Source organism: Cervus canadensis, chromosome 18 (assembly GCF_019320065.1).
Source record: "Cervus canadensis isolate Bull #8, Minnesota chromosome 18, ASM1932006v1, whole genome shotgun sequence".
NCBI classification, from domain to species: domain Eukaryota; kingdom Metazoa; phylum Chordata; class Mammalia; order Artiodactyla; family Cervidae; genus Cervus; species Cervus canadensis.
In genome coordinates, this window is record NC_057403.1 from 62055991 (window position 1) to 62083964 (window position 27974).

At 41.3% G+C, this 27974-nt stretch overlaps 1 protein-coding gene, 1 long non-coding RNA gene and 1 pseudogene across 2 annotated transcripts; 1 reads left to right on the top strand and 2 right to left on the bottom strand.

Annotated features, from left to right (window-relative positions):
• Positions 1-151: 151 nt before the first annotated feature.
• LOC122421118 lies at positions 152-5720 on the bottom strand. The gene is made up of 2 exons (XR_006263446.1): positions 5506-5720; positions 152-1565 (listed from the first exon to the last, which is right to left on the bottom strand). It is a non-coding gene; the product is annotated as an uncharacterized LOC122421118 (long non-coding RNA).
• Positions 5716-27889, top strand: LOC122421112 (craniofacial development protein 2). Its single transcript, XM_043436914.1, has 8 exons — positions 5716-5914; positions 15880-15997; positions 16973-17192; positions 17485-17606; positions 18828-19802; positions 20293-20412; positions 23906-24025; positions 26924-27889. Exons 1-8 carry the CDS (start codon positions 5854-5856, stop codon positions 26967-26969), a joined length of 1782 nt encoding a protein of 593 aa, XP_043292849.1. The 5' UTR covers positions 5716-5853; the 3' UTR covers positions 26970-27889.
• On the bottom strand, positions 11907-12993 carry LOC122421115 (annotated as a pseudogene).
• Positions 27890-27974: the final 85 nt, after the last annotated feature.

Here is a 27974-nt window from a genome sequence, read left to right on the forward strand (position 1 = left end):
GTTAAAGATTGACAGTTTTAGGAATTAGTGAACAAAAATGGACAGAAATGGGAGAATTCAGATGACCATTATGTTTACTATAGGTAGATATCCCTTAGAGGAAATGGAGTAGCCCTCATAGTCAACAAGAGTCGGAAATGCAGTACTTGGGTGAAATCTCAAAAACAACAGAATGACCTCAGTTTATTTCAAGGCAAACCAGTCAGCTTCACAGTAATCCAAGTCTACACCCCAACCACTAATGCCGAAGAAGCTGAATGACTATGAAGACCTACAAGACCTTCTGGAACTAACACCAAAAAATCCTTCCTATCATAGGGGATTGGAGTGCAAAAGTAGGAAGTTGAGAGAGAACCTGGAGTACACAGGCAAGTTTGGCCTCGGAGTACAAATGAAGCGGGGCAAAGGCTAACAGCAGGAGGAGACAGGGGCGACAGACATGGTTGGATGGCATCACTGACAGTGAATGAGAGTGAGCAAACTCCAGGAGATAGTCAAGGACAGGGAAGCCTGGCATGTTGCATCAGTAGGTGGAACTGATTCTGCAGATGAGGAAGAGGTTGACAGTCTGACATCTGTTAGTTTAACCTCAGAGGTTTGGCTCTCACTTGTTGATGTAGTTGGCACTTTCCCCTCCTGAAGTAGCTCTGGAAACTGGGCCGGTCCTGTCTGCCTGGCTTTTTGCCTCACATCTTTAAGCATCTCATCATAAGGGGCAGACACACCAGAAGTTAATGATTTAAATTTGAGGCTTCGATCAAGGATAGGGTTACACCCTTCCATGTCACTGAAAATTTGTTTCAAGGCAGAGTTCCATTCTGTTATTTTGGCTGCTGTAAGAGGGACAATTCCTGGACTCTTCTGCTGACTATCATCACTGTCTATTGCTTTCTCTGCCAAAATTTCCTCCACATCCTTCTTCATGTCACCAAAGCCTTCACTTATTTGCTGTGCAGCATGCATTATGTTTTTGACACTGTTCTTTATTTCTGCAGCACCTTCAAAGCCTTCAAAATTTTCCACACAGCCTGGCCAAACATTTTTCCAACAGTTACAGGCTGTGCTTGATGTCCCAGGCTGTGCCAACATAATCACATTGGGTATAGTGACTGACTTCCAATAGTTCGTCCATCATGGTAGTTTCCTTGTTGACTTTGAGAGCCTTGAAAGCCTTGTTATAAAGCTCCCTTGTATACTGTGCCTTGAAGACATTTATTATGCCCTGATCCAGGGGCTGGATGAGAGACTTAGTATTTGGGGGCGTGAAAAGAACTCCTACATAGGGGTCGGCATTTTTGAGTTCTTCACAGCAGTGGACTGGGGCATTATCCAAAATTTAACAAAATCTTGAAGGTGAAGTTTCTGCCCTAGAGATAGTATTCAACTTCTGGTATGAAACAGCTGTGGAAACCAGTCAGGTGTCTTCCAACCTTTGTTCCACCTCCAGTGGACTGGCAAATGGTTCACACTTTTCTGGTTAAGGTTAAGTGTTTGTTAACTTGAAGCTCTGTACACCAGTAGGGGTTTGCACTTGAAGTTGCCCTTGTACTCCATGTCCAAAGAAGCTGCAACCAGACAGCAGGGGTTACGCAATCATGATAAAATCAGATTCCACACCCGCCAGGTGAGTGACCCAGAAACTGGAAAACAGTAATACCAAAAATGTTCTCCCACTATTGTGAAGGTTCTGAGCCCCACAGCAGGCTTCCCAGAGAGGGGATCCGGCCAAGGGACTGGGTATCCCCAGGGAATCTGACTTGAAAGCGACCTGGATTTGATTACAGAACTTAACCTTAAATATAAACTGTAGTTATCTTAAATGTAAATAGGTTAAATACACTAACCAAAAAATAGAGACTGGATGGTCGGATGAAAACGTGCATGTGAACCTCCACTTAACATCACTCTACTAAAACCCCCAAATTGTATGTAATTATTTTATATTGTTGCGTTAATTGTTTCCATTATGGCTTGCAATTCTTAAGTATCCTTTTTTGTATGGCTATTGATTTTGAAAACTGAAAAACAGCTTTTACTATTGTGATTATGTAACTAATTTGCTTCATACCATTGTATTGTGATTGGTCAACAGAAAATAATAGAATTCTTTATCACTGAAACTACCATTTGACAGAGAAATGTGAAATCACTTTTTAAAATCCAGAATTGGAATTTTTTGAACACTAGAAATGCCCAGGTACTGCTTTTTGTCTCCAAAGCTTCAGATGTGTTTCTGATGAGCAGACATGTTTAAAAACAACTGGACTATATATGATATTTTACTTTTATCTAGTTTATTTCATATTTTCTATTTCATATTCGGTGCACCCATTTCATTTTGTTTATGGTTCCCAATTTCTCCATCTCTTTTGTTGCTGTTCTCTCTCAAATATGAAGCATAGTAGAAAAGCTTTTATATACATATATAAATAGTATGTACAACATATTTTAGAAAACTTAAGAATTTTTGCATAGCTAAAAGTTTATCACATTTTGATTCCACTTGTTTTTCTTAGTATGAATAGAAGCTAGATTTCTAATTTACATTCAGTCAAAACTTTGATATAGTTCCATGTATTTTGGCATCTAGTATTACTGCTGACAGTCTAGAAAGTTTATTATCTTGGTGATTTAAAAAAAAATTGAGGCTTGAAACTTACAAGAAACAGTATGTATTTTTTTTTTAAACAGGAAATTAACATGCTATGATATTTTGTACATGTTTTCAAATTTCACAAAATTTTATGCTACTGTCCATTATTTTTTTCCATACCATATTTCCATACAAAGACTTCACATTGTATTTAATTGCATTGAGCAGCTTCAGCTGCAGGGAACAAGTTCTGGTAAATTCTCTTCATTTTTATTCTATGATCAATATTTTCTAATTTTCCTTGTATGCCATCTTAGATACATCCATCATTTAAAAGTGGACATTTAATTTCAAAATACATGGGATATTTAAAGTATCCTTGATACTAATTTCCAATTTTGCTATTAATTTCTCATTTAAATGCTTCCCTAAAATCACCCTCTGTGTTTCTTCAGTCTTCTATCGAAGCTTTCAATGACTTAAGTTAAAGATGTCTCTTGAAAAATACCACATTGCACTTGAAAATATGTGGGTTAGTTTTAAATATCTTTTGATATTGATTTCTAACATAATTCCACAATGATCAGAGAATAGACTGTATGATTTCTGTACCTTTGGACCATGAAATTTTTGCACCTTGTTTTATGTCCTTGGATATGTTCCAGTGTCTCCTAGTTTATAGTATATGGGAACTTAAATAGAATTTGTATCTTAATGTTGTGTGAAAATTGTATAAATCTTAATTATGTTGAATAGGCTCATAGTGCTTTTCACGTCTACTATATCCTTCTCTTTCTCTATATATTCATTCTATTTTTTAGTTTGATATTGAAATTCCAACTAAATTCTTAATTCATCTACTTAAAAATAATTGTAATATATATTAATAGTGGAAATATATGTAAGTTTGTTCTGTATTTTCCAAGTGTTCTCATACTTTCATAATTTAAAAAATAAAAAAAAAAAGTTGCTCTTGGCATTGGTGCACAAAAGTAGGGTTGCATAATTCTGGAATGATAAAGCCAGGGACCTTGGAGCCCATCTGCCTTACATAAGTTCTTTTTGCAAATGTCCTTGTAAAATAAGCCAGTTTCATCAGCACTAAAAACCTGCTCTTCCACATACCCTTTTCCTGTATATCACTTAGCAAGTATTGTTTAAATTCTTCTGCAGCCTCCTGATCTGCAGAACTTGCCTCACTTGCAAGCTTAACACTATTCACATCTTGTCACCTTTTGAAGTGTGCAAGTCAGCCAGCACTAGCAGAGAAGGGCTTCACATTTTTCTGACCTTGGGTAACAGGACGGTAAATTTCTTTTGCTTTCAGCCTCACAGTGCTTTCCACCACACCTTTTATAATCAGTTGTTATGAATCCACAAACAGCTGCTTTTCCATATCTTCCTCGTGCACTCTGGATGTCACTTTAGCACTTTATGGAGCAGCCTCACGTCTGGATTGGCAAATTTCCCTTTCCATTTTCTTGATGTACCAAATTTTTGATTCATTAACATTGAACTCAGGGCCAACAGCACTACAATTTATACCTGAACAAAGCTTATCTAACACACACATTTTTCTTCATAAAGCACACCAGAGCCTTCTTGTTCTTAGGAACATTAAGACAGCACCACAGCACTGTTACCAAATTGCAATTCCATGTGCCAGATGCAGGGAGGCCTATCGATACTACAACATTAGAGCTTGGAACAGAGGTTTCTTACAGGTCCATAGAAGGAAATGGGCAGCTCATGTCCTAAGAAGCCCAAAGTTATGGAAAACTGTCAGCAAGATCGTTTAAAAACAAGGTGAGGGAGGGGTGAGGTTAGTTGCTGCAAACTTCTTAGAGTCAGATCCTTTGTCTTTAGATCAGGTCATGGTCAGGTAAGGATGTCCCTATAAATGGCTACCAAACGAATGTTACTCTCTGCCTTAACAAGAAAGGGTAAGGTCCCAAGGCACAGCTTTCACCCTGCTAATTCCCAGTCCTGACTAGAAGGAGGCAGGTCTCAGTAGGCATCACCTTCAGGGTCAGGTTCCCACACGCTGCGCAGCTGTCATCCCTGAGGGAGTCTTGCGCTCAACCCAATTGGCCCTCAAGTCTCTAGGCCATCCAAATGGGAGACCAGGTCTCAGACTGCAACCCAGGCAGACAGCAAAGTCGGTTGGGGGAGGAAGTTCACGCTGCCTCAAGGGCTGGGCCAAGACTAGTAGAGGGCTTTAGTGAGGGCTTTGGAGCACTTTAGACATACTCCCCAGTCTATTCCCGGGCCCTCTGGCTCACCCTTTGGTCCAAGGCGGGTGGGGGGAGCTGGAGAGCCGCCAGGAGAAGGCCTGAACCCGCCACTTAGCTCACTCTCCACCTGATGACCACACCAGTGACGCTTGGCTGAATCGCTTTCCTAATGGTCTCATTGACAGTTACTTGTGAGCGAGGCCAACTTGCAGCGCTGACCAATAAAAGGGCAGGACAACCAAAGATCCCTGATTGACAGTTGGTCATTTGTGTTTGGCACCCCCTGAGGTACTGACCATGGCCGACCAAGCCCTGTTGCCTAAGTAGCGAGGTGCCAGGGAAGAAGGCACAGCAACGGCTGCTTGCTAAGGGCTGTGCTCACCCTGCTGTTAGAGAATAAGCGCGGCGGCCATTCTGAACAGCGAAATCACCGACAGGAAGTAGAAAAATGAAAAAAACGCGGTACTGAAGAGGCTGTGAAGCTATTTATTTACACTAGAAGAGCTGAAGCAAGACAGCGGATTGTGAGGTCCATCCTCGGTACAACCCACTACTGGTTAAAATTTTCACTCAAAATTTCCACTCTGCGCATGTCCTCGAATAACCCTAGCAATCATCGCGAATATTGATTTGGAGGGGTTACAGTAAGTTATAACAAGAAAATTTAAAAATACCAACCTGTGAATAGCGAAGGTAATCTGTTTTCTCAAGGGCAAAACAAATCTTCCTTAAGCGTATACAGATCGAAACAGCTGAGCTCTGAGGACTACAAGTTCCAGCATGCACCGCTTCAGGCCAGAGCCCGCGGTCTTCCAACCGCCCCAGCAGGGTCAAGCCGGAGCCTTTGGCCCGGAAGCATTGCCTTTCGATCACGTGGCACGCTCTGCGCCTGCGCACACCCTGCGGGGCGAGGGGGGAAGTTGCGGAGTCAGGCGCCATAGACCACGCTGCTAGTCTACGGTCCCTCCTGGAGCTTTGCTTTTGGGCGCCCCTGCTGCGTCCCCGTGGGCTCCGCGCGACAGCGACATGGAGGAATTCGACTCCAAAGACATTTCCACTTCGAAGGACGAGGACTGCGTGCCGTTGGGTGAGAGACTCTTACCTGAGGCGAACGGCGGCTTGCCCCGCCCAGCGCCTCGCTCGAGGCACGCTTGACCGTTTGTGCGTTGGCCCGGCGGGCGGGTTCTCGAGCGGCTCGGCGTCCTCTTCCGCCTGCACGCCCCGCGCGGCCCCCTGGGCCCGGCTTGTGTGCTCGGGGACGTTTTGCGCAGCTGCTTCTCGGGGCCTGGCTTCGGCCGTCTCCCTATTCGGAGCGCGAGAACCCTACCTCGGAGTCTGACGGTGGTCTGGCATCGCGTACCCTTAGCAATCCTGAACTCTTCTGAAAGGCAGTCTTATCCCCAGACCTTCCGTCCCCAGGGAATTGCTAGCTAGCATTACGTCCCAGATACATGTCTTCACTTTCCTGCCCTCAGAAGAGATCTGGTTAAAAAGTCCACATAGTGATGTCCGTTATTTCTTTGCAACCTCTATACTCATAGCTCTCCTTTCGGACCTTTTTGTTTTGTTTTTTGTATATGCTGCTAAAACAGAACCCGGCCAAAATTTGACCCATTCCTACCCCTTCGCCATCCTGCGCTTTCCCCAGGCTCCCCATCTCATTAGATGTATCTGCCCGCCCAGTTGCTCAGGATAAAAACAAAACAAAAAACCCTTGGGAGTTGTCCTTATTCTCACTCTTTTGCTCCAGTCAGTCATTAGATTTGTAGATTATTCTTACAAATAAGATTCATTTCTGATCACTCCCTCACAGTCCCGCTCTTACCGAGCTACCATTATTATTTGTGTGTGTGTGCTTAGTCGCTAAGTGGGTCCGACTCAATGGGACCCCATCGTTTGTGGCCGCCTATGCTTCTCTGTCGGTAGAATTTCCCAGGCAGAAATAGGGTGGTGGGTTGCTGTTACATCCTCCAAGGGATCTTCTTGACCCAGGGATCCAACCGGAGTCTCCAGTGTTCTCCCACGTCGCAGGCGGATTCTTTACCCACTGAGCCTCGGGGGGAGCCCATAATCACTAAGATTCACTGCACCAACATTGGTCTTTCCATATCGTTTATTGTGATCATTTGAAAACTAGTTTTCATTTTAATCAAAGTTAACCATGAGTCTGCTTAAAAATAGTCAGATATTTCTGAAAGGCTTATTTTGAAAATGAACCGCTTCCATCACTTCTCATCCCTGTCAGTCCTCCCAAGAAGGAACTGTTTTCTTCTTGTAAAATTTGGTGTTTCCATTGTCTGTTGACTTAACCTATTCATGTTAGGTCTTCTTTTAACATCTCCTTGAGTCTTTCCCCTCTGCCAACACACACTTTTTCACCTTCAGACCCTTTTCACCTCCCCAGCCTGCCAATGTTCCTACCTCAGTTTGGGTTAGACTATTAATATTATTTCCTTTTTTTTGGTAATGACTTTGTAAACATTGAGTGGTATATAGAGTTACTGTTTTTGCTGCACTAGTTTTCTCGGTAGTGAATAATTTTCATTTTGTTGTTGCTTAGTCATCTGTATACTTCTGATTTGATTCTGAACTCTCAAAATTGTTTGAGTTACCTCCCAACATATATAGACTTATTAATCATCCTTTTTTTTGAAGTCCCTCTTTTTTCTGACCTCCAATTTGGCTTTTTTTTTAAATCATTTTTAAACCTAAGATTTGTCATCATGACCATCTCTCTGGATGTTCCATTTATTTTCATTTTCTCTTGGATTCCCTGTTTCTTGGGTCCCATGTCGTCGTCTTTATTGGCATGTTCCACCAAAATGAGAATAAATAATCAAATAGCTTCTTGAACAAAATTGCATGATAGAATCTTTTTTTGTTTTTGGAGACCATCACTATCTGAAAATAACCAGGTGACCCTCATGCATGATTAATAGTTTGGTATGGAATTTTGTGTTCTATAATAATTTTTTAATGTGAATTTTGAAGGTTTTTGTCCCATTATTTTCTAAGTTTCCAGTGTTTTTATTAAAAAAGTCTCTTGTTGATAGTTTTTACTCACTTATATAAAATGTTTGTTTCTGGAAGGTGATAGAATCTTATCTTTGTTTCTGATATTTCACAGTGACATCCATCCTTCTGTAGCTTTTTAAATGTGAGGAGGGACAGTTGTCTTCATTTTTTTCAGTTATCATCATCATTTATATATTAACTCTTATGTTATACCTTATGGACTGGTACTTTGGTTTTTCTGTTTTTTATCCTCTGTTTTCTTTTGTTTTTTTTTGCTTTATGAGAATATTTCAGTATTTTAACATTCTACTTTCTTTTGAGTTTTTTTCCTCCTTCCATAAGCTGTCCGTAAATTTCTTTGTGCAGCCTGGCATTGGAGTTGGTGACTTGGATGGCTTGGTGGGCTGCTTTTTCCACAATGACTTTGAGGTTCTTAGAGGAGGTGTTGGGAGCAGTCACAACACAGATGATTTGTTGAACGTCATCAACCCTTCAGCTGTTTGACATTGTAGACCAGAAACTTCCAGAAGCCACTGGGGAGCATGTGCTTTGTCTTCTTGTTGTCCTTATAACCAGGGTGGGCATCAAGATGTGGCCCTTGGATATTTTTAATTTCGAAAACTTTTTTGTTTGAAAACTTGTGTATAGCATCATATTCTTGTTTCATGAGTGCAGTGTCTTAATGCCCTGTAGATATTAATAATGCTTTCAGGCCTCTCGCCTTCTGAGATGGCCCACACTCTGAGGGTTTCTCCCATGACCACTCTTGCTTTTGAAGATGGCCCCATTCCCTGGGGCCCCTTTCTCCTTTGGAGATGGTTGGCATTCCGTCTATGGAATGTGTATCTCGCTCAATACATCGACTTCATAAATGTCAATAATAATGATGCTGTAAATAGTTCTACTTTTAACTTTTGTACAGTAAAATTTACAGTGTTCTGTGAGTTTTTGAGAAATGCTTATTACATTTATGTAACTACCACTAAAATTAACAGTTCCAAGAACACCCTTACCCTTCACTATCCCGGAAGACAGATCATACTGTGTGTGTATAGAAACCATTTTATTTCCTCTTCTCCAGTAGGCATACTTTTTATTTCTTTTGAGCCCTATTTTACTTGGTACAGTTCCAGTGTGTGTGGAATAGGAGTGGTGAGCATTCACATCCGTGCCTTGTTCCCAATTTTAAGGAGAAAACAGTGTTTTACCATTCATTATGTTTCCTGTAGGTTTTTCATAGATGCCTTTTGTGTGTTTCAAGGACTTTACATTGCTACTTCACTATTAGCTTAATCACGTAACATTACCAGGTCCATGTTTTTATGCTCTCCATTTTACAGATGAAGAAACTGAGGCGCCCAAAGTTACTCACGTAAATAGTAGCTGGGATGGACTTGAATTCCAGAAGACTTTCCAGGTGGTGCAGTGGTAAAGAATCTGATACTGAGTACAAGCTTGCTCTGCTTGTCGAAGGACAGGCCAATGAATCCAAGAGATGAGGTGTTGAGGCAAGGAATACAGCTTTAAAAGTCAACATTCTTAATTTGTTGGGGTCTGGATGCCAGGTTTTATAAAATCAGAGAGAGAGACAGAGAGAAGCCTGAGGAACTAAACCCAAAGGACAGAATAGGGAGAGGCAGTGAGGAAGTAAAGTAAAAAGGGTCTTCAGTCTTGAAAAACATCTCTGGGAAGGGCCAGCCTTTGGAAGGGGTGTAATCATCTCTTCTTTTTAAGCTATTCACAGGTGAGTGGGGTCAGATTGTCTCTATGAGCCGAACAAAAACTTTTTAGTTTAGTAGTTAGGCAGAGGGGCAGGCAGGGTCCTGTGCAGGTGTTAGTCGCTCAGACACGTCCAACTCTAGGATCCTCTGAGGTAGGCTGTTACGGTATGATTGTAATAACGAAAAGAACGAAAAGGAAGTCAAAGAAACAGTTTCCAAGATCAAGGAGTTAAAATTGGCTTCTTCTCTGCAACAGTTCCCCACTGTCAGAGTCCATTCCACAGCCTTGTGGAAAGAAAGGGTGACGAGCGTTCTGCTTGTCAATGGATCTTGCTCGGAGTGTCCACCTTTGGCGCCAGTGTTCCAAATGTTGAGATTTATCTTCTTTTTGTTCCTCTTTGGAAAGTGTCTGCTTTAGACTTGTTGACTTAGAGATACTGAACTTCAGATCCAAGAGACAGTATCTCCGGTTAAGAAATTCAGCACTTTTCTATGTATGGGGAGATGCAAGAGTCAGGGCTCATTAAAATTATTTCCTTGGTAGGTCCATCACCTCTCTGGGAGCCTGTAATCTTGTATTCCCAGTTACCTCAGGGTTCACCAAAAGGAGTCTTTGCAGTCTGATACCTGCTAGGTTTTAGGTATTCCTCTTCCTCGGGGCTCATTTACTCACATTGAAGGGCTGCAGTTGCTGATTTCATTTCTCAGGTCTTCCCCTCTTGATCCGGAATTTGACCAATATTTGGGAGACTTTCCATGAACAGCTTTTGTCCCACAACACTGGGAGGCTCATCCCAGTTTAGAAAAAATTCTTGATGTGCCCCTCCAGGTGTTAAGTTTGGACCAGGCTCCATGAATAATTAAAATTTCTCTGGATTCTGTCTGACTGTAATCCAGGAGACATTTTCCCCTGTTGCTTCTTACCATACCTAGAATTATGTTATTACAATTATTTTATGTTCATGTTTATGTGATTTTCTCAAAATGTTTAGCCATAGAAGTTTTGTTTGAGGCCTGATTACACACTGATTATGACAAGAGACAGCGTTCTTATAAATTATATAGGACATAAGTAATACAGCTGTTAACATTGACAATGACACAGTGCAGCAGGGAGACACAGCACATTTGAAAACAAAGAACAAATTTAAACAATGATTAGTGTAACTAATTGTAATCCAGTTGCAGTAATCAAACGACCAAAGAAGCCGTAACTGATTGAGTGAGCTCTTTGTAGTTTCATTGTACTGACCATGCATGCTTATGTATGGACTAATCTTTAAGACAAGCCTATGGTACTGGTAGGATCAACCAGGTAGAGGGAAAAAAGATAAATGTTTCAATTCTGTGAGAGTTGGGAAATAAAGAAGGCTGAGTGCTAAAGAATTGGTGCTTTCGAACTGTGGTGCTGAAGAAGACTCTTTTTGAGAGTCCCTTGGACTGCAAGGAGATCAAACCAGTCAATCCTAAAGGAAATCAACCCTGAATACTCATTGAAAGTACTGATGCTGAAGCTGAACCCCCAGTACTTTGGCCACCTGGTGCAATCAGCTGACTCATTGGAAAAGACCCTGATGCTGGGAAGATTGAGGCAGAAGAGGGCGACAGGGTGAGATGGTTGGATGACATCATCAATTCAGTGGATATGAACTTGGGCACACTTGAGAGATGATGAAAGACAGGGAGGCCTGCGGCGCTGCAGTCTGTGGGGCCGCGGAGCGTTGGACAGGACCTGGCGACTGGACAGCTAGAGCGATGCTGCGTCTCTTCCCTTCCAGTGAGCAGAGCTAGGAGACGCTGACCTTACAGAGGCAGTTTTACCTTTGTTTTCACTTGATTTCATAGTGTTATAGTTGTGTGTCATTTCTCATATGCTGAAGATCTATATTCTTAATATGATTAGCAGAACAACTTCCTTGCTTTTACCTGTAATGTAAAAGAAATACTTTCAAAACACCAACACTGATGTTACTGATAGGAATAGAACATTTTTTGGTCTCTAGAATGCATTTTGCTAAGGGTATGCAGTCAAAATACTATAAAGTCCGTGGAGACGTTAGTCTCCCAAGTCCGTTCTTTTTTTTTTTTTTCAAAATGTTAAGATTTTGTTTACAAAGCTTCTTTGTTGTACAGAAAGTAAAAATGCTGTTACAATCTTGGTGTAACTGGTAGCCACGGACAGTTGACTCACCAATCACAGCTATCCACGCTACAGCAAGTCTTACACAAAAACCTAACAACGATTACAATTTTGTTGGGGTGAAGTCCCCAAGCTTGGTGGTGGATTTCCAAGAGGGACTAAATGGAGGAAGGTGGAATGTCACAGGAACTATTCTTTGGCTCTTTGGGTGGGTGGGTGTCCTGGGGTTTGTATCACAGCTACCTTTTTTTTTTTTCTTTAAAAAAAAAACAAACTAAAAAACAGCTACCAAATCCATGTCAGCAGTCCAACCAATACTGAACAGTTCTTTTTTTTGCAGGTTACTGGGGTCTTATTAATCATCTTCTCCTTCATCATCTGTTTCTCTCTTCCTCTTTTCACCTTTCCCGCTTTCTTCCTCTTCATCTTCGTCTTCGTCCTCATCCTCGTCATCTTCATCAACTTCTCCGTCTTGTCCAAACTCTTCTTCCTCCCCACTGACTTCATCCTCGTCGTCCTCCCCTTCTGCATCTTCATCTTCATCCTCTTCATCATCAAACTCTTCTTCCCCGCCGTCTTCATCCTCCTCCTTATCCTCATCTTCTCCTTCCTCATCATCCTCTTCTTCATCCACACCGTCCACCTCGGCGTCTGAGTCTGGGGCTTCACGGTCCTCCCGGTCATAGCCATCCAGATAGGTCAGCTGGGGCAGGAGCTTGAAGACACTCTCTCGGTAGTCATTCAGGTTAGTAACCTCACAGTTAAACAGATCAGGCTCTTCAGACATTCCAACTTTTTCAAAGGCTCCAGCGTGCTGATGTCCTTCAGCTTATTCCCACTTAAGTTTAGATGTGTAAGATTCGGAAGTTTTTCTGCTAACATATCCAGACCTCCACAGATTCTATTGTCACTGAGCTCAAGCTTTTTCAATTTAGGTAGTTTGGGAAGATTTGAAACTGAAATCAAGCCTACATTTATTAAACTGAGAAACTCTAAGTTCACAAATTCAGCTGTTAAGCCCTCAATTTTCCCATCATTTGATTTGCAGTTGTCCAGGACAAGTTCTCGAACAGCTGCCGGGGTCCGGTTCCTCAGCTCCAGGTGGATCCTCCTCTTCATGTCCATGTTTCTCTTCCCCCCTCTTCAAACTTAACTTTCCGCGGCGGGGGCGGAGGGGGGAGAGGCGTCCCAGCCTGCGCAGCGAGGGCCGTCGGAAGGGGTCTGCTCGAGGCAGAGGCCGACGGCGCGGTCCTGGGTAGCGGGCGGCGTGCGGGCAGGCTAGCGGAGCCCCCGGAGCGAAGTTACTCGCGGGAGCGGAGAGAAACCATGGAGGGAAAAGGGGGCTGGAGTGCAGTTCTGGTCTCACTACCGCCGCCCCCCAAGTCCTTTCTTAGTGTGTTGTGTTATCATTTTGGTTATGTTCGTTTATTTAAACTTTGCTTAATTTAAGGGATTTTCTGAAATCTGCAGAGATAAACACAGAGAACTCTTGTTTCTGTCCCTGCCTATCCCACTGTTCTGCTGTGTTCTGTTGACCCTGACCAATAGTGATTTTCCTTAGGTTTCTGTTTTTCCTTGTAGTTTTGCCTTTTTATACTCTATTTGCTTTCAGTTCAGTCGGTCTGACTCTTTGTGACCCCATGGACTGCAGCACGCCAGGCCACCCTGTCCATCACCAACTCCCGGAGTTTTCTCAAACTCAAGTTGGTGATGCCATCCAACCATCTCATCCTCTGTCATCCCCTTCTCTCGCCTTCAGTCTTTCCCAGCATCAGGGTCTTTTCAAATGAGTCAGTTCTTTGCATCAGGTGGCCAAAGTATTGGAATTTGAGCTTCAGCATCAGTTCTTCCAGTGACTATTCAGGACTGATCTCCTTTAGGATGGACTGGTTGGCTCTCCTTGCAGTCCAAGGGACTCTCAAGAGTCTTCTTCACCTCCACAGTTCAAAAGCATCAATTCTTCTGCACTCAGTTTTCTTTATAGTCCGACTGTCACATCCATACATGAGTACTGGAAAAACCATAGCCTTGACTAGACGGACCTTTGTTGGCAAAGTAATGTCTGTGCTTTTTAATATGCTGTCTAGGTTGGTCATAACTTTTCTTCCACGGAGTAAGCCTCTTTTAATTTCATGGCTGCAGTCACCATCTGCAGTGATTTTGGAGCCCCCAAAAATAAAGCCTGCCACTGTTTCCACTGTTTCTCCATCTGTTTACCATAAAGTGATGGGACCGGATGCCATGATATTTGTTTTCTGAATGTTGAGCTTTAAGCCAACTTTTTAACTCTCCTTGTTCACGTTCATCAAGAGGCTCTTTAATTCTTCTTCCCTTTCTACCATAAGGGTGATGTCATCTGCATATCTGAGGTTATTGATATTTCTCCCAACAGTCTTGATTCCAGCTTGTGCTTCATCCAGCCCAGTGTTTCTCATGATGTACTCTGCATATAAGTTAAAGAAGCAGGGTGACAATATATAGCCTTGACGTACTCCTTTTCCTATTTGGAACCAGTCTGTTGTTCCATGTCCAAAACAGCCAGGTACCCACCGCTGTGTGTTTGTCTTTTACAAGTCTTTTTGCTGTAGTCATTTTGCTCAGGTTTTAGGAGGAAACAAAATTAAATTTGTGTATTCAGACTCTACGTAAAACGCTGTAACTTAACCATTTGCTGTGTAGGATACCAACCTTGCTTTAGTTTTAGAACCCATGTATTGACTATTTTGTTGACCTCAAATGCTCATTTCACAAATTTTCCTATGGCTGGCTCATTCTCATCATCTTTGTGTGTTTTTTTTTTCCCCTAAACTGCTGTCATGTTGGTAGTTTTTAAGAGTTTTCTAATTTTTTCTTTTTTTATTAATTTTTTTTAGTCATCCTTTTTTTGTGGATGCCTCTGAGGAGATTAATTACATAGGGTTTTTTCCCCCCCCTTAGTTTGTTTCCTCTGATTTCCTTTGTGTTTGTTTTCAGTCTTGCCTTTGATATTAAAGGCTTTTCTCGAGTTTTGGTGGTCCTAGTTCATCATGAGTTAAACATTTAAAAACTAAATGGATCTGGAGAAATATTTAAAATATCACTCTTTGTAATGGTCTCAAACCAAATGTCCATCAATGCAGGAATGGATAATTGTGGTATAGTCATACAATGAAATAGTATATTTAGAGATGACAGTGAATGAGCTGCAGCTCCATGTAAGGAAGGGTGACTTAGAATGTTGAGTGGAAGAAGCTGGAGGCAAGAGTACATATTGTAGGCTTTTTGCTTAAGACTCAAAAACATATGAAACTAATCCTTGATGTTAGACTTCAGAATAGTGGTTCCTTGTGGGATGTGGGTGGTGGCTAGTGATTGCTGCAGGGCCCAAGTGGCTTCTGCAGTGCTGGTCATGTTCTGTTTCTTCAGCTGGATCTAGTTATACAAGTGTGTTCACTTGGCATAATTTCATTGATCTCTACGTTATACTGTGTGCGTTTTGGTATATTGTATTTTCTGTAAAAGCTTAAGTGAAGTAAGAACAAAATCTGGTGGTCTGGTAGAATCTGTGTGTATACCAGGATCTGTTGATTGTTACCCACAGAACGTGGTCAGACTGGGCATCCAAGCAATACTTTTGTTGGGAACCCTGAATGTCAGTGTCTGAAGACAGGAGAAGCAATACTTTTGTTGGGAACCCTGAATGTCAGTGTCTGAAGATGTGTCTTTTTCTGTTATGTCTAATTTGAAGTCTTTAAGGCTTTTTCTAAACCTCTTTTATTGATAGAAAAGATATCTTTTGGTTAGTTTGAAAGATGTCCAAGACCAGGTGGAAGCATCAGTTTCTTTTTGAGAAGTACAGTAGTAGATTTGGAATTTCTGTTTATTCATTCAGCATATACTGCTAAAGACTTGTACAACTGTGTCCTCATAGTGTGTGGAGCATAGCAGGAATTGGAAACATTAAGTATAAATGGAGTGAGTTAAGGAGAAAAATATGGACTGTCTTGGAGGCCTAGAATAGGGGAATGTAGCCTAGTCTTCAGAAGCAAGGAAGGACAGCCCTCAGAAAATGATATTTTACTCTGGTGAAGAACAAAGGAAAGTACTAGACTTTTTTTTTTCTTAAAGAAAATACGTCATCTCAATGTGAAAAACCTTTATTCCTGTCTGTCTGACCACACTGTTATGTGATTTCAGGTGGAGAGTGTCATGAAGATGATATAAATGAATTAGTGAAGGGAGATGAAGTGGATGGCGAAGAGGAGACACAGAAAACCAAAGGGACAAAAAGAAAGGCTGAGAGCGTTCTGGCCAGGTGATGCTGCCCTCAAGGCCCTGAAGTCAGGGGCTGTTGTCACAACCATTGTGATTGATGGGGTTGATCTGATGATATATTTCTTGCTGCCAGTGTTTCTAACCTTTTTCTCATTGAGGGGAACATTTTGTGGTGTTTTGGAATTACATTCTTATTCTCTGGAAAGCTTTAAAAATTTTTGAGCTTTAATTTTTTAAAAAATTGATGTGTAATTAATAAGTGCACCTGACTTAAAATGAAATTTCAGTTAAAAAATTTTTTATTTGGTTACACCGCTTGTGTGTGTCTTTATACACATGTCCATTTGTAAATCAAGTCTGTCTTATTCTCTAACTGATGTTTCTCTCTTCCTGGGCATTGAAACAAAAAGTAGATTGTAAAAAAAGATTTTGAATATTGCATGAATCCCTTGGAGCCACAATAGTAGTAAGCAATTACTGTTTTAAGTCTTGAGCCCAGTGCTTTTGTCCTTGAGTTTTTCGGTATTCCATCTTTCCTCTCTTTAGACAGACAGAGGATACAAGTCTTCCCCATCCCTCACTCCCTCAGAACTCTAGGCAGAAGCAGTGTGTATAAATCTAAGGTTCTCTTCAGTCTCTGTTCTCCAAATGAAATGACTTTTAAAAAGTAACACATAGCTGACATTTGTTTGTTCTTAGATCTCTCTTTTTGAACCAATTGATTTTGTGAGGTGATTTTGGGTGTTTTCTTATTAAAAATAGCTGATCCTAAGTTAGAACAGTATATTTGATTCTAAGTATTTTGGGAAAATGCTTACAGTAGGAATCCAGTTCTTTTTTTTTTCTTCGACAAAATCTCAGCTTTTGTCTCCCACTCGCTGTATCATGCGTGTTAATCACTAGTCCCCAATTTAAGAGTTATCTTAGGTTTGCAGCATTATGTTTGGAATTCAGGAAGGGATAACAAATTATTTTGCCTGTTTGTCTTTTCTTCTTTGTGACTGTTGGTGATTAGGAAGAGAAAACAAGGTCGCCTCTCACTAGACCAAGAGGAAGAGGAGGAGGATGCCAACAGGGAATCTGGAGGGAATATTAGTGAGAAGGAAGATGCAGCTGCAGAGCAGGAAAAAGGCATTGAGTCAGAGGATGCCAGGAAAAAGGAGGATGAAGCATTGGCCAGCTCCGTCAGTGATGTAGAACCAAAATCAGAAGTGCCTCCGAGTACACAAACTAAAGTAAGTTTATAGGTGAATGGGATGAATGCTTCCTCAGAAATGGCAGAAGGTTCCCAGGTAGATTTTCTCAATTTACAAACTGAGGTTTGAGGCTTCAGCAAAAATCAAGCTAGCTGCCTTCTAATAGTAACACTACTAAGTGAAAAGCAAAGCATTCCCTGTGAGGGAAAATCAATTTTCAGTGAATACTTAAAGATGAAACCCATGTTAAGACTAGCCGGAAACAATATATTTGGGTGGATCTTTCAGCTTTCACCCTAATGTAAAACTTATTACACTTCCTTTTTCATAGACAGGAGAGGAGACCGAAGAGACAAGCTCAAGTAATTTGGTCAAAGCAGAAGACCTAGAGAAACCTAAAAAAACAGAAGAAGTTAAACTCACCAAATCACCTCTTGCTGGTGAAGAAGTCAGGTAACATGACAGTCACAAGCTTCAAAACTAGTTCTTTTAAAAAGCATCTCTCGTTTTTAGTATATATTTTGTTTATTATTAATTTATATATTCATTGGCTACCCTGGGTCTTCCTGCTGCACGCGGGCTTTCTCTGTTGGGGTGAGCAGGGGCTCCTCTCGTGTGGTGTGGTGGCTTCTCTGAGGCAGAGCTCTGGCTCTAGAGCGCAGTCTTAGTAGTTGTGGCGCAGGGGCTTAGCTGCTCTGCAGCATGTGGTATCTTCCTAGACCAGGGTTCAAACCGCTATCACCTGCATTGCGCAAAGGATTCTTAACCACTGGACCACCTAAAAAGAAACATCTTTCTCAGTGGTGTTAGATACCTGTTGTTGTTCCAGCCTCTCTCAGTGTTTTGGAAGAGTTACACTTGAACTCAAGGAAAACAGTGCTTCAGTCTTTACAACCCTGTGGACTGTAGCCCGCCAGGCTCCACTGTCCATGGGATTCTCCAGGCAAGAATACTGGAGTGGGCTGCCATGTCCTCCTTCAGGGGATCTTGCTGACCCAGGGGTCGAGCTCAAGTCACTTATGTTTCCCGCGTTGGCAGGGCCGGTTCTTTACTGCTGGCTCCACCTTGGAAGCCCCAAGGAAAATAGTGGCTCCTTTAATTATCAGAGTACATGAGAATGATCCTTTCACATATGGTAATAGTTTGGGGGTAGTATGAGGTGGTTGACTAAATGGAAACAAGAAAATGTAAGAGTTAAGCATTAAATACTTAATTATTGCAGTGCATTGTGACTTTGGTTATTTCTCCCTTTATAACTTCCTTTAACTTAGAAGTATAAGCCCCAATAAAACCTTTGAAGTCACGTCACAAATAAAAGTACTAGGAGAAAAGTTTGGTTCTTACACTATTTTCTCATCTCAATGTTGTTTTTTCTGTTGATTCATAGGTTTTTTTACTAGTTTAGAAAAACAGTAAAGCTTAATACTCTTGGTTGTTGTGGATGACAGCCACATGCCTAGAGTTTCCTCCTTTTCATTTATTTAAAATTATAATATGAAAATAAATCTGTAAGATAGGGCTAGAAGAGAACAGATGAAGTTCCTGCAAGCCCGATGGGATTGCAAGAGTTGGACTCTATTTAGCGACTAAACAGCAACTCCTTTCCCAATTTTGAACCCATCTGTTGTTCTGTGTCCATCCGATTCTAACTATTTCTTCTTGACCCACATGCAGGTTTCTTACACAACAGGGAAGGCTGTCTGGCACGACATCAGAAGATGAGCCCCGCAGGTCCGAAGGTGTTCAACATGCTACTGGCGAAGAGCGGAGGGCTGATACTAATACCTCCAGTAAGAATGAAGCGGCTGGGCCAAAGTGGAAAGGACACTCAGCTGTTGATGTGTCTGGTGATGAAAGTAAACTCCGATGCTGTAAAGAAGAATATTGCATAGGAACCTGGAATGTTAGATCTATGAATCCAGGTAAATTGGATGTGGTGAAGCAGGAGATGGAAAGAATAAACATCGACATCTTAGGAATCAGTGAACTAAAATGGACAGGAATGGGCGAATTGAATTCAGATGACCATTATATCTATTACTGTGGGCAACAATCCCTTAGAAGAAATGGAGTAGCCCTTATAGTCAACAAAAGAGTCCGAAATGCAATAATTGGGTGCAATCTGAAAAACGACAGGATGATTTCAGTTCGTTTCCAAGGCAAGCCATTCAACCTCACAGTAATCCAAGTCTATGCCCCAACTCCTTATGCTGAAGAAGGTGAAGTTTACCGGTTCTATGAAGACCTACAACACCTTCTGGAAATAACACCAAAAATAGATGTCCTTTTCATCATAGGGGATTGGAATGCAAAAGTGGGAAGTCAAGAGATACCTGGAATAACAGGCAGGTTTGGCCTTGGAATGCAAAATGAAGCAGGGCGAAGGCTAATAGAATTCTGTCACCACAACAGGCTGGTCATAACAAACACCCTTTTCCAACAACCTAGTAGACGTCTCTACACATGGACATCGCCAGATGGTCGATACCGAGATCAGATTGATTATATTATTTGTCGCCAAAGATGGAGAAGCTCTGTACAGTCAGCAAAAACAAGACCTGGAGCTGACTGTGGCTCAGATCACAAGCTCCTTATTGCAAAGTTCAGGCTTAAGTTGAAGATAATACCAAAAACCACCCGGCCATTCAGGTATGACCTAAGTCACATACCTTATGATCATACAGTGGGGGTGACATACAGGTTCATGAGATTAAGAGAATAGAGGGGCACAAAAATTAAACCAGATTTTGGGCGGTCTTGAATGTGGGATTCAGCAGTTTGTATTTTATACTCTGAGTAATACTGATCCATCACAAGAACTTGGGGAGGGGAGTAACAATGTTTTTTTGTTTCTTTGTTTGAAATCATCCTTCGAGGTTGAAGCAGTGGTAGCCAGTGAAGATCCTTTTTAAAAATTATTTTTATTTTTGGTTGCCCTGGGTCTTCATTGCTATTCATTGTCTTTGATCTTAGCAGAGAAAGGGACTGTTCTCTAGAAGTGTTTGAGTGAAGTTTAATCATGAAGTTCAGCAGCTAGAATTTACAGAAATCCCAGTGGTTTTTTCCTGTTACTATGCCCTTTTCTTAGATTTTGTTTTTTTATTCTCTTGTAAACTTGGTGTTTCCTTCCTTGGTGCAGAGTGACTAATGAAGAGGATGCCACAAATGAAGACGCAAAATCTGTCTTAAAGCAGAATGAGAAAGAAAAACCTGAGGCTAACGTCCCCTCAACTGCGTCCTCAGTTCCTGGTGGGTCAGGGTGAGTATTCTATTCTCAGGCCCAGGCATACTTGAGATGTTGGAGAAGATGTCTTGAGTACAGTGATGCCCTTTACCTGTACCTGTCAGTACTCTTTTTCTTTTTTTTCCATCTCCCAAGCTCTTTATTGGAAAAATACTGGAGAATGTCCTCTTCCAAAAAAGTGCTTTTTTGAAACAAATACATACATGGGGTCTAGGAATCAGAAGTTCCAACACTGGACAGGAATCCTGAAGGCATCCTGAGGGTTACAGCAGTGGAGACCTAGGCCAACACTGAACCCACATTGTTAGAGAAGAATCCAGGAGTCTGCAAGAAGCCACTCTTAACAAAACACCAAAGTACTTGAAAATTTTGAAGAGATTTATATAATGAAGGAAGTGGTTAGATTTGAATTACTGTTAAGTACATAGAGGTGAGTGACTTGCCTGGTGGCTCAGACGGTAAAGAATCTGCCTGCAGTGCTGGAGACCCAGGTTCGATCCCTGGGTTTGAGAACATGTCCTAGAGAAGGGATGGCTACCCACTCCAGTATTCTTGCCTGGAGAATTCCATGAATAGACCATGAAATCACAGAGTTGGACACACCCGAGCAACTTGACAACCAATATAAAAACACCGGAAAATCGTTTCCCCATAGGGAAAACAATGCACTGGAAAGACATAATATATGGTTTACCTATGAATAGATTTCATATTTAGTTGCTAAGTTGTGTCCAACTCTTTGTGACCTCATGGATTGTAGCCTGCTAGGCTCCTCTGTCCATGGAGTTTCCAAGGAAGAATACTGGAGTGGGTTGCCATTTCCTTCTCCAGGAGACTCCTTCCCTGAGAGAAGGAATTCTGCTGCTGTTCTGCCTTTCTTGAAATACTTGCCAATAGGGAGGTGCAGAATTAAATTAAGCATAGGTTTCTTGTTTGATTCTGAGAAAATTCCTGGTTCACAGTGTTGACACAGAGTGAACATACAGAAGACTTCACGTTTAAAAAATAAGTTTTGAATGAGAATGTCAGTAGTTCATCCTAATTATAATAAAGATTTGGTTTTAGTACCTGCTTCCACCTGTAAGGATCTCATTGGAACAGAAAAAGGTCAAACGGACTTAGAAATAATTTTATTAACACACAGTCAAGAATTTATTAGTTTTTCTCCCTTCGTATTTTCCATAGTACATGAGAATTCTTTCTTTGGAGGAAGGAAAACTTAACTTTCTTCTTAACCTACATGTAAGAAGCAAAGCTGACAGTTAATTAGGAGGAGTCAGGGGTCTCTCCTAGAGAGAGGTGAACATGGGCCACTCCCATCACTGCACTGATCACCTCTGACTCCTGAGCAGAGCTCTCTCTTTGTGGTGGTTGGGGTGGAACGAGGCACCTATAGAGCTTCACTGATAGAGTCAGTTTGTTGCTTCATCCTTTCATCCCAAAGCAGTGAAGTTTTGTGTTTTTACATTTAAAAAAATAAATGGCTTTTCCTGTCAGGTTATGAGTTTTTTCAGCACAGGCCCTCCTTATCTTTGCACCCCTGACTCCAAGCAACACTGTACACTGGTGTTCATTGTACCAAATGGAAACCCTGAGAGAGAGGTTTGAGTGCAGGTCATTAGTGTGAGAGGTGATTCCTGGAATCCCGAGCCGGGAGGTGAGATGGTGAGGGAAGGTAGCCAGTGCCAGGTGTGTTTTCCAGCCTCTGCTGGTGGTGGCTGCTACTCTGTCCGGTTGGGAGACTTGGCAGGTGTGAGAAGGTTGGGATACTGATCCTCCAACTCCCTTGCGTACTCGCTCAGCTGCTTCAGTGGCACTCAGGCCGTGAGCTGGAGGTGTTTGCAGTGATGCTGTTCTCAGGGTGTCGAGGCAGTGAGTGCAGGGATGTGAGGAGCGGGTATGTTCACATCTGCTCCGTACTTTTTATCTGCTTCTTCATCCAAACATCTCTCTCCCACCGGAGCAGCTTGGTGGTGGAAGTCATGTAATAGTTACTCAGTTAATATTTTCCAGTAAAGTTTTCCAACTTAAGTTTTTTTGATATATATAACTTAGAGAAGACTCTTCCAAGTTTGTACTTAATGTTCTCAGTAACACTGAGCCATCAGAAGAACTTGAGTAGGAGTAGCAGATTGTTTCATTGCTTGAACTCATATTTCAAGATTAAAGCAGCCTTTCACAGTGAAAATTCATGTGGTTTTTTTTTTCCAATTTATTTATTTTGTTTTTGGTGCACAGGGTCTTTATTGCTGCTTTCTCTAGTTGAGGACTTCAGCTAGACTGTAATTGTAGTGCATGAGTTTCTCATTGCGGCAGCTTCTCTTGTGAGTGACTGATACTTTTCTCTTGTCCGGGAGCACAGGCTCTAGGTGTGTGGGCTTTAGTAGTTGTGGCTCTTGGGCTCAATAGTTATGACACATGTGCTTCGTTACTCTTCGGCCTGGAATCTTCTGAACCAGGGATCCAGCTCATGTTCCCTACATTGGCAGGCACATTCCCATCTACTCTCCCACCAGGGAAGTCCCTGCCAGTGAAGATTCTCAGTGTAAGACTTGAACTACTTATTTTGTGCCACTTGTGTGGGTGACAGTACTGACTGCAGGAGTTAGAGACTTCTCAACAAGAAAATTTGGTTCTTGTCTCAAGATGCCTGGAGGGAAGAAGAGAAAAGATAAGAACTTTTATTCCTTGGAAATCTAATTTACAGGATTGTCTCTCATAATTCTGAATGACCTTTTTGATCACTCAGGATAACACAGTGATCATAATCTTGGACCCTCCGACATGCAGATTGACATTTAAATGGAATTCTCAGATGTTTTTATTGACTTGGGAAACCCACACATTAGGCATTCCCCTCTTTATCTGAAATTTCTGGCACCATTCATATCTTTTATTTGATGTTTTAGGAGTCAGTTTTGTTGAGAACATTTCTTTCCTGTTTGAAATTGGACAAGATTCTAAATTGTGTAACTTTCTTCCACTTCTAAGTCACTGCCTGTGTAGCCAGTTTTTAAGGAATTTGGTTTTCATCGTTGGGTTTTTTTTAGATATGGAATAGGAGCCTTGAGAGTACTCCCAATTGTTTATGCTGGGGTTTTTCTCCTTGAAATAATGCCAGTGTGTTTCTTCCAATTACTCCACATCCCTGTTCCCACTTTGACTTAAGTGTGAGCACTAATGTGCACGTGAGGTACACTGGGAGAGCCCTTCAGTCCTCATATCAGTGACACATGAGGGCTGTGATTCAGTGGTGACTGTCAAGTGACAGAAGCAATGGAGGGGATTTTATAAAGACTTTAGACTTCCATCTGCTGTTGTTTCATTTGTTAAATTAATAAGGGGAAAATGTGTTTGTCCAGAAGTGTTATAGTAAACTTTAATCATAAGATTCAGCAGTCAGAATTTCCAGAAAGCCTGGTGTTTATTCTTGTTATTTGGGCCCTTTTTAAAGATTTTATTTCTTTTTATACCTCTTGTAAACTTGGTGTCTCCTTCCTTGGTGCAGCGTGACTAAGGAAGTCGGTGAAACATCTCAAGAAGCAAAATCTGTGTTCAAGCAGGATGAGAAAGATAAACCTCAAGCTAATGTCCCTTCAGCGGTGCCATCACTTCCTGCTGGGTCAGGGTGAGTAGTCTAGGCTCAGGTCCAGGTGTACCTGCCACGTTGGAGAAGTTTTCAGTACAAGGCCATCATTTACCTGTAGCTCTCATGACTTCTTTCCTGAGAGAAGGAATTCTGCTGCTGTTCTGTCTTTGGAATACTTGTCAAAATGGAAGATGCAGAGAACAATTAGCCATAGGTTTCTTTTTTGATTCTGATAAAAGTCCTGATTCACAGTGTTGGCTGCAGAGCTCAACATGTAGTAGACTTAATGTTTAAAATGTAGTTTTAAATGAAAACATTAGTAAATTCATCATAATCTGTAATAAAAATTTGGGTTGAGTACTTTCTTTGACCCCTAAGTATCTCATTGGAACAGAAAAAGGTTAAAGGTAACTTCCAAATAATTAACACAGTATCAACATAATTGTTTTTCTCCCTTCATATTTTCCATAGTATATGAGTTATTTTGAGCTGAATAGTAGAATTTTCTCTTTGCAGGAAGTAAACATATTTTTCCTTCTTAACCTGTATCTAAGAAGTAAAGCAAACAGTTAAGTATGGGGAGTCAGGGAGCCACCAGAGAAGTGAATATGGACCACACCCATCACAGCCCTTATCACCCTCTGACCTCTGGGTAGAGCGCTCTTGTGTTTGAGGTGAAACAAGTCACCTATAACAGCTTCGCTGACCCTTCAGTTAGTTTGTTGCCTCATCCTCCCCCTTAACCCCCAAAACAGTATAGTGTTGTTTTGAGTTTTTTACATTAAAAACAAAAAATCATTGTCTTTCCTGTCAGTTTATCAGTTTTTATGGGACAGACCTTCCTCTTCATTGCCGTTCTGGCTCCAAACAACACTGTGTACACTGGTGTGCTTTGATCCAAATGCAGACCCTGAGACAGAGGTTTGAGTGCAGGGCGTTAGTGTGAGAGGTGATTCCTGGAAGCCCGAGCCGGGAGGTGAGACGGTGAGGGAAGGTAGCCAGTGCCAGGTGTGTTTTCCAGCCTCTGCTGGTGGTGGCTGCTACTCTGTCCTGTTGGGGCACTTGGCAGGGGTGAGAGGGTTGGGATACTGATCCTCCCAACTCCCTTCCTACTCACTCAGCTGCTTCCATGGCACTCAGGCCATGAGCTGGAGGTGTTTGCAGTGATGCTGTTCTCAGGGTGTCATGGCGGTGAGTGCAGGGACGTGAGGAGCGGGTATGTTCACATCTGCTCCGTACCTTTTTTGTTTTTATCAACATTTATTTATTTCCCTGTGTTGAGTCTTAGTTGTGACACATAGGATCTAGTTCCCCAACCAGGGATCTGCATTGGGAGCCCTGAGTTTTAACCACTGGACCACCAGGGAAGTCCCTGCTCCATACTTTTTATCTGCTTCTCCATCCAAACATCTCTTTCCCACTGGAGCACCAGGTGGTAGAAGTCATACGGTAGTTACACAGGAACCTAAGAGAAGGAGCAGGATTTGAGTGCTTGCCACCACAGTGGAAGTGAGGTAAACCCTGAGGAAGGCGGCTGTGAGAGGAGCAGATTTCTCCATACTGACTGTTAATGCTCTAGGCCAGTACTTTTTAAGCTGTCATTTGCAGTCATCATTTAACAGAAATGAAATAGAATGAAACATGTTCTAACCATGGGGCTGCCAAGGAATTCCCTATTTCAACTATTAATGTGCTTGTACAGGGGAACAGCATAAACTGTATGTTTTGTGAGGACCGAGGACACTGTTGGCTGAAATAACATGCTTTTATCCTTCTAATCATTACATTGTTTGAAAAGGATTCTCTTCAGACCAGTGGCTTTCAAACTTTATTGATTGCCACTCACAATAAGAATATGTGTTATTAGTACTTCGTGTACTCGTAAATGTAGGTTTGTATGATGAACTCTATGTCCATTACTGTGTAATTATTTAGTATGTGTCATTTGAAAAAATGTTACGACCCATTGAATTGATTGCAAAATCTGTTACAACCTATATTTTAGAAATACTGCTTTAGATATATACAGTATTAGCATTCTTTGGGCTTAATTGTGATTTCCAAGGCTTGTTTCTGGTATTACTAAACAGTGTCTGTTGCATTTATTGAACATGTTACTATGAAAGTTACTTCTGGATTAAGTATTGGACTGAAAGGTTGGCTTTAGGTTTCTAGCACAGATAGTTTCAATTAGCATAATTTTTACTTCTAGCTTCCTTGAGTGTTTTTAAAATAATCCCTGTTGATGCTTAGACATTCTACTTGGAGACAGCATGTTTCAGAAAACACTATTACCATAGTTCTGAAGATAAGCAGAGGAAGAAGTGATAGCTTGGCAAGCTCACCTTGTTTAAGTCACTCATGAAAATCATCTCACTGTATTCTATATTAATGCTTTTGTTTCTTAGAGCTGATAGCTTCTCAGAAATAAGAAATCGGCTATGTTTTAGGGAAACCCAGCAGGAAAAAGGTGGCATCTTCATATTATGCTATCTTGAGAGTTTGATAACTCACAATGTAATGAAAAATCACAGGGCTAGGGAGAGGACGGTATCCCTAGTTAGTAGTAATGAGGCTCCATCACCACCCCTAGACCTGAGGGGGCACAGCAGGGAGCAGTCTGTGGCAGTGGCAATAGAGAGGGCCTCATGTTAGGAGTTGAACCTCACTTGAGTGATATACCTTCCAGGGAAAAGCCAGGGGAATAAATATCCAAATATCTTATTCCTCCCTCCACCCCACCTTTTGCTAGAGACTCCATTGGCCACTGAGGCTCTTGAAAATTTAGTTTTCAGATATGGCTTCCAATGTGCCCCTTACATTTTCCTTCAAGAGAATTTATATCCTTAAAAAGAATTAAATATCAGAGCTTTTTAAATCCCAATTTTAGCTCTTTTAATTTTTCTTCTAATCCCTAACTTTCTTTTTCATTTAAAGGCCTGAAAAATGTGACCTTGAAAAGAAAAAGGATTGCAACAATTAAGTATCTGACTTTTTCCTTAACCACCTAAGCTGGTTTGTATAAAATATAGTTGTTAACCTGTTTTTGTTATCTTTTTCTGTTTTGTTATCTGTTTGTTAACAAAACAAAATTGTTACTGTTACCTGTTTTGAAAGTAATTTTGGCAATTAAATCTGACATTTTTAAAGGAGAGTTTTCATTGTGAGTGTAAGGCTGACTGCCCATGACTTCATGTGCAGTGCTGTTTGATTTAAAGCAATATGCATCTGGCTTCTGATTAAAAATTAGCCAGGAGAACCAATTTTCCAGGGGTGGTCACAGAAAAAAAGTACGAAGGATCACAAAAAGTAACTGGACTCTTTTTTTAACTAATAGAAAAACTTGAGCTCTTGTTTTGTTTTTTTTTAAAACTTAGTAAAGACTCTTGAGAGACCCTTGGACTGCAGTGAGATCAAAAAAGTTAGTCCTAAAGGAAATCAACTCTGAATATTCAATGGTAGGACTGTTGCTTAAGCTCCAATAGTTTGGCCACCTGATGCAGAGTGCTGACTCATTGAAAAATACTCACATTGGGAAAGATTGAAGGCAAAAGAAGAGGTCGGCAGAGGACGAGATGGTGTGCTACTATTACCAACTCAGTGAACACAAATTTAACCAAACTCCAGGACATAGTGGAGCACAAAGGAGCCTCGGGAGCTGCAGTCCATGGGGTCACAGAGTCTGACATGACTTAACAGCCGAACAACAATTCAACATATATCTTTAACTGTATTTCCTTTATGTTCAACTTACTAGTTTATGGTAAAATTCTTGTCCAAAGATGTGATTTAATTCTGCTTTGTAGGCTGTATGTTAGCATCCAGAAGCTTTTGTATGATTATACACTGGGATTGCTGAAAGCTGATACCGTTTGTGAAATAAATGTATCATTTCAACACTGAGTCCACATGAAAAGGAACTTCATGGTTTTCTGTGACATCATAAATCATTTTCTACTCTGCTATTTTTAGCAAATTAGATTGTCCG

Bases quoted from the DNA above. Each gene is read 5' to 3' on its own strand.
- LOC122421112 (XM_043436914.1), top strand. From the start codon at position 5,854: ATGGAGGAATTCGACTCCAAAGACATTTCCACTTCGAAGGACGAGGAC. The intron at 19,803-20,292 runs GTATGACCTAAG...TCCTTGGTGCAG, and splicing joins AAAACCACCCGGCCATTCAG to AGTGACTAATGAAGAGGATG. The intron at 20,413-23,905 runs GTGAGTATTCTA...TCCTTGGTGCAG, and splicing joins TCAGTTCCTGGTGGGTCAGG to CGTGACTAAGGAAGTCGGTG.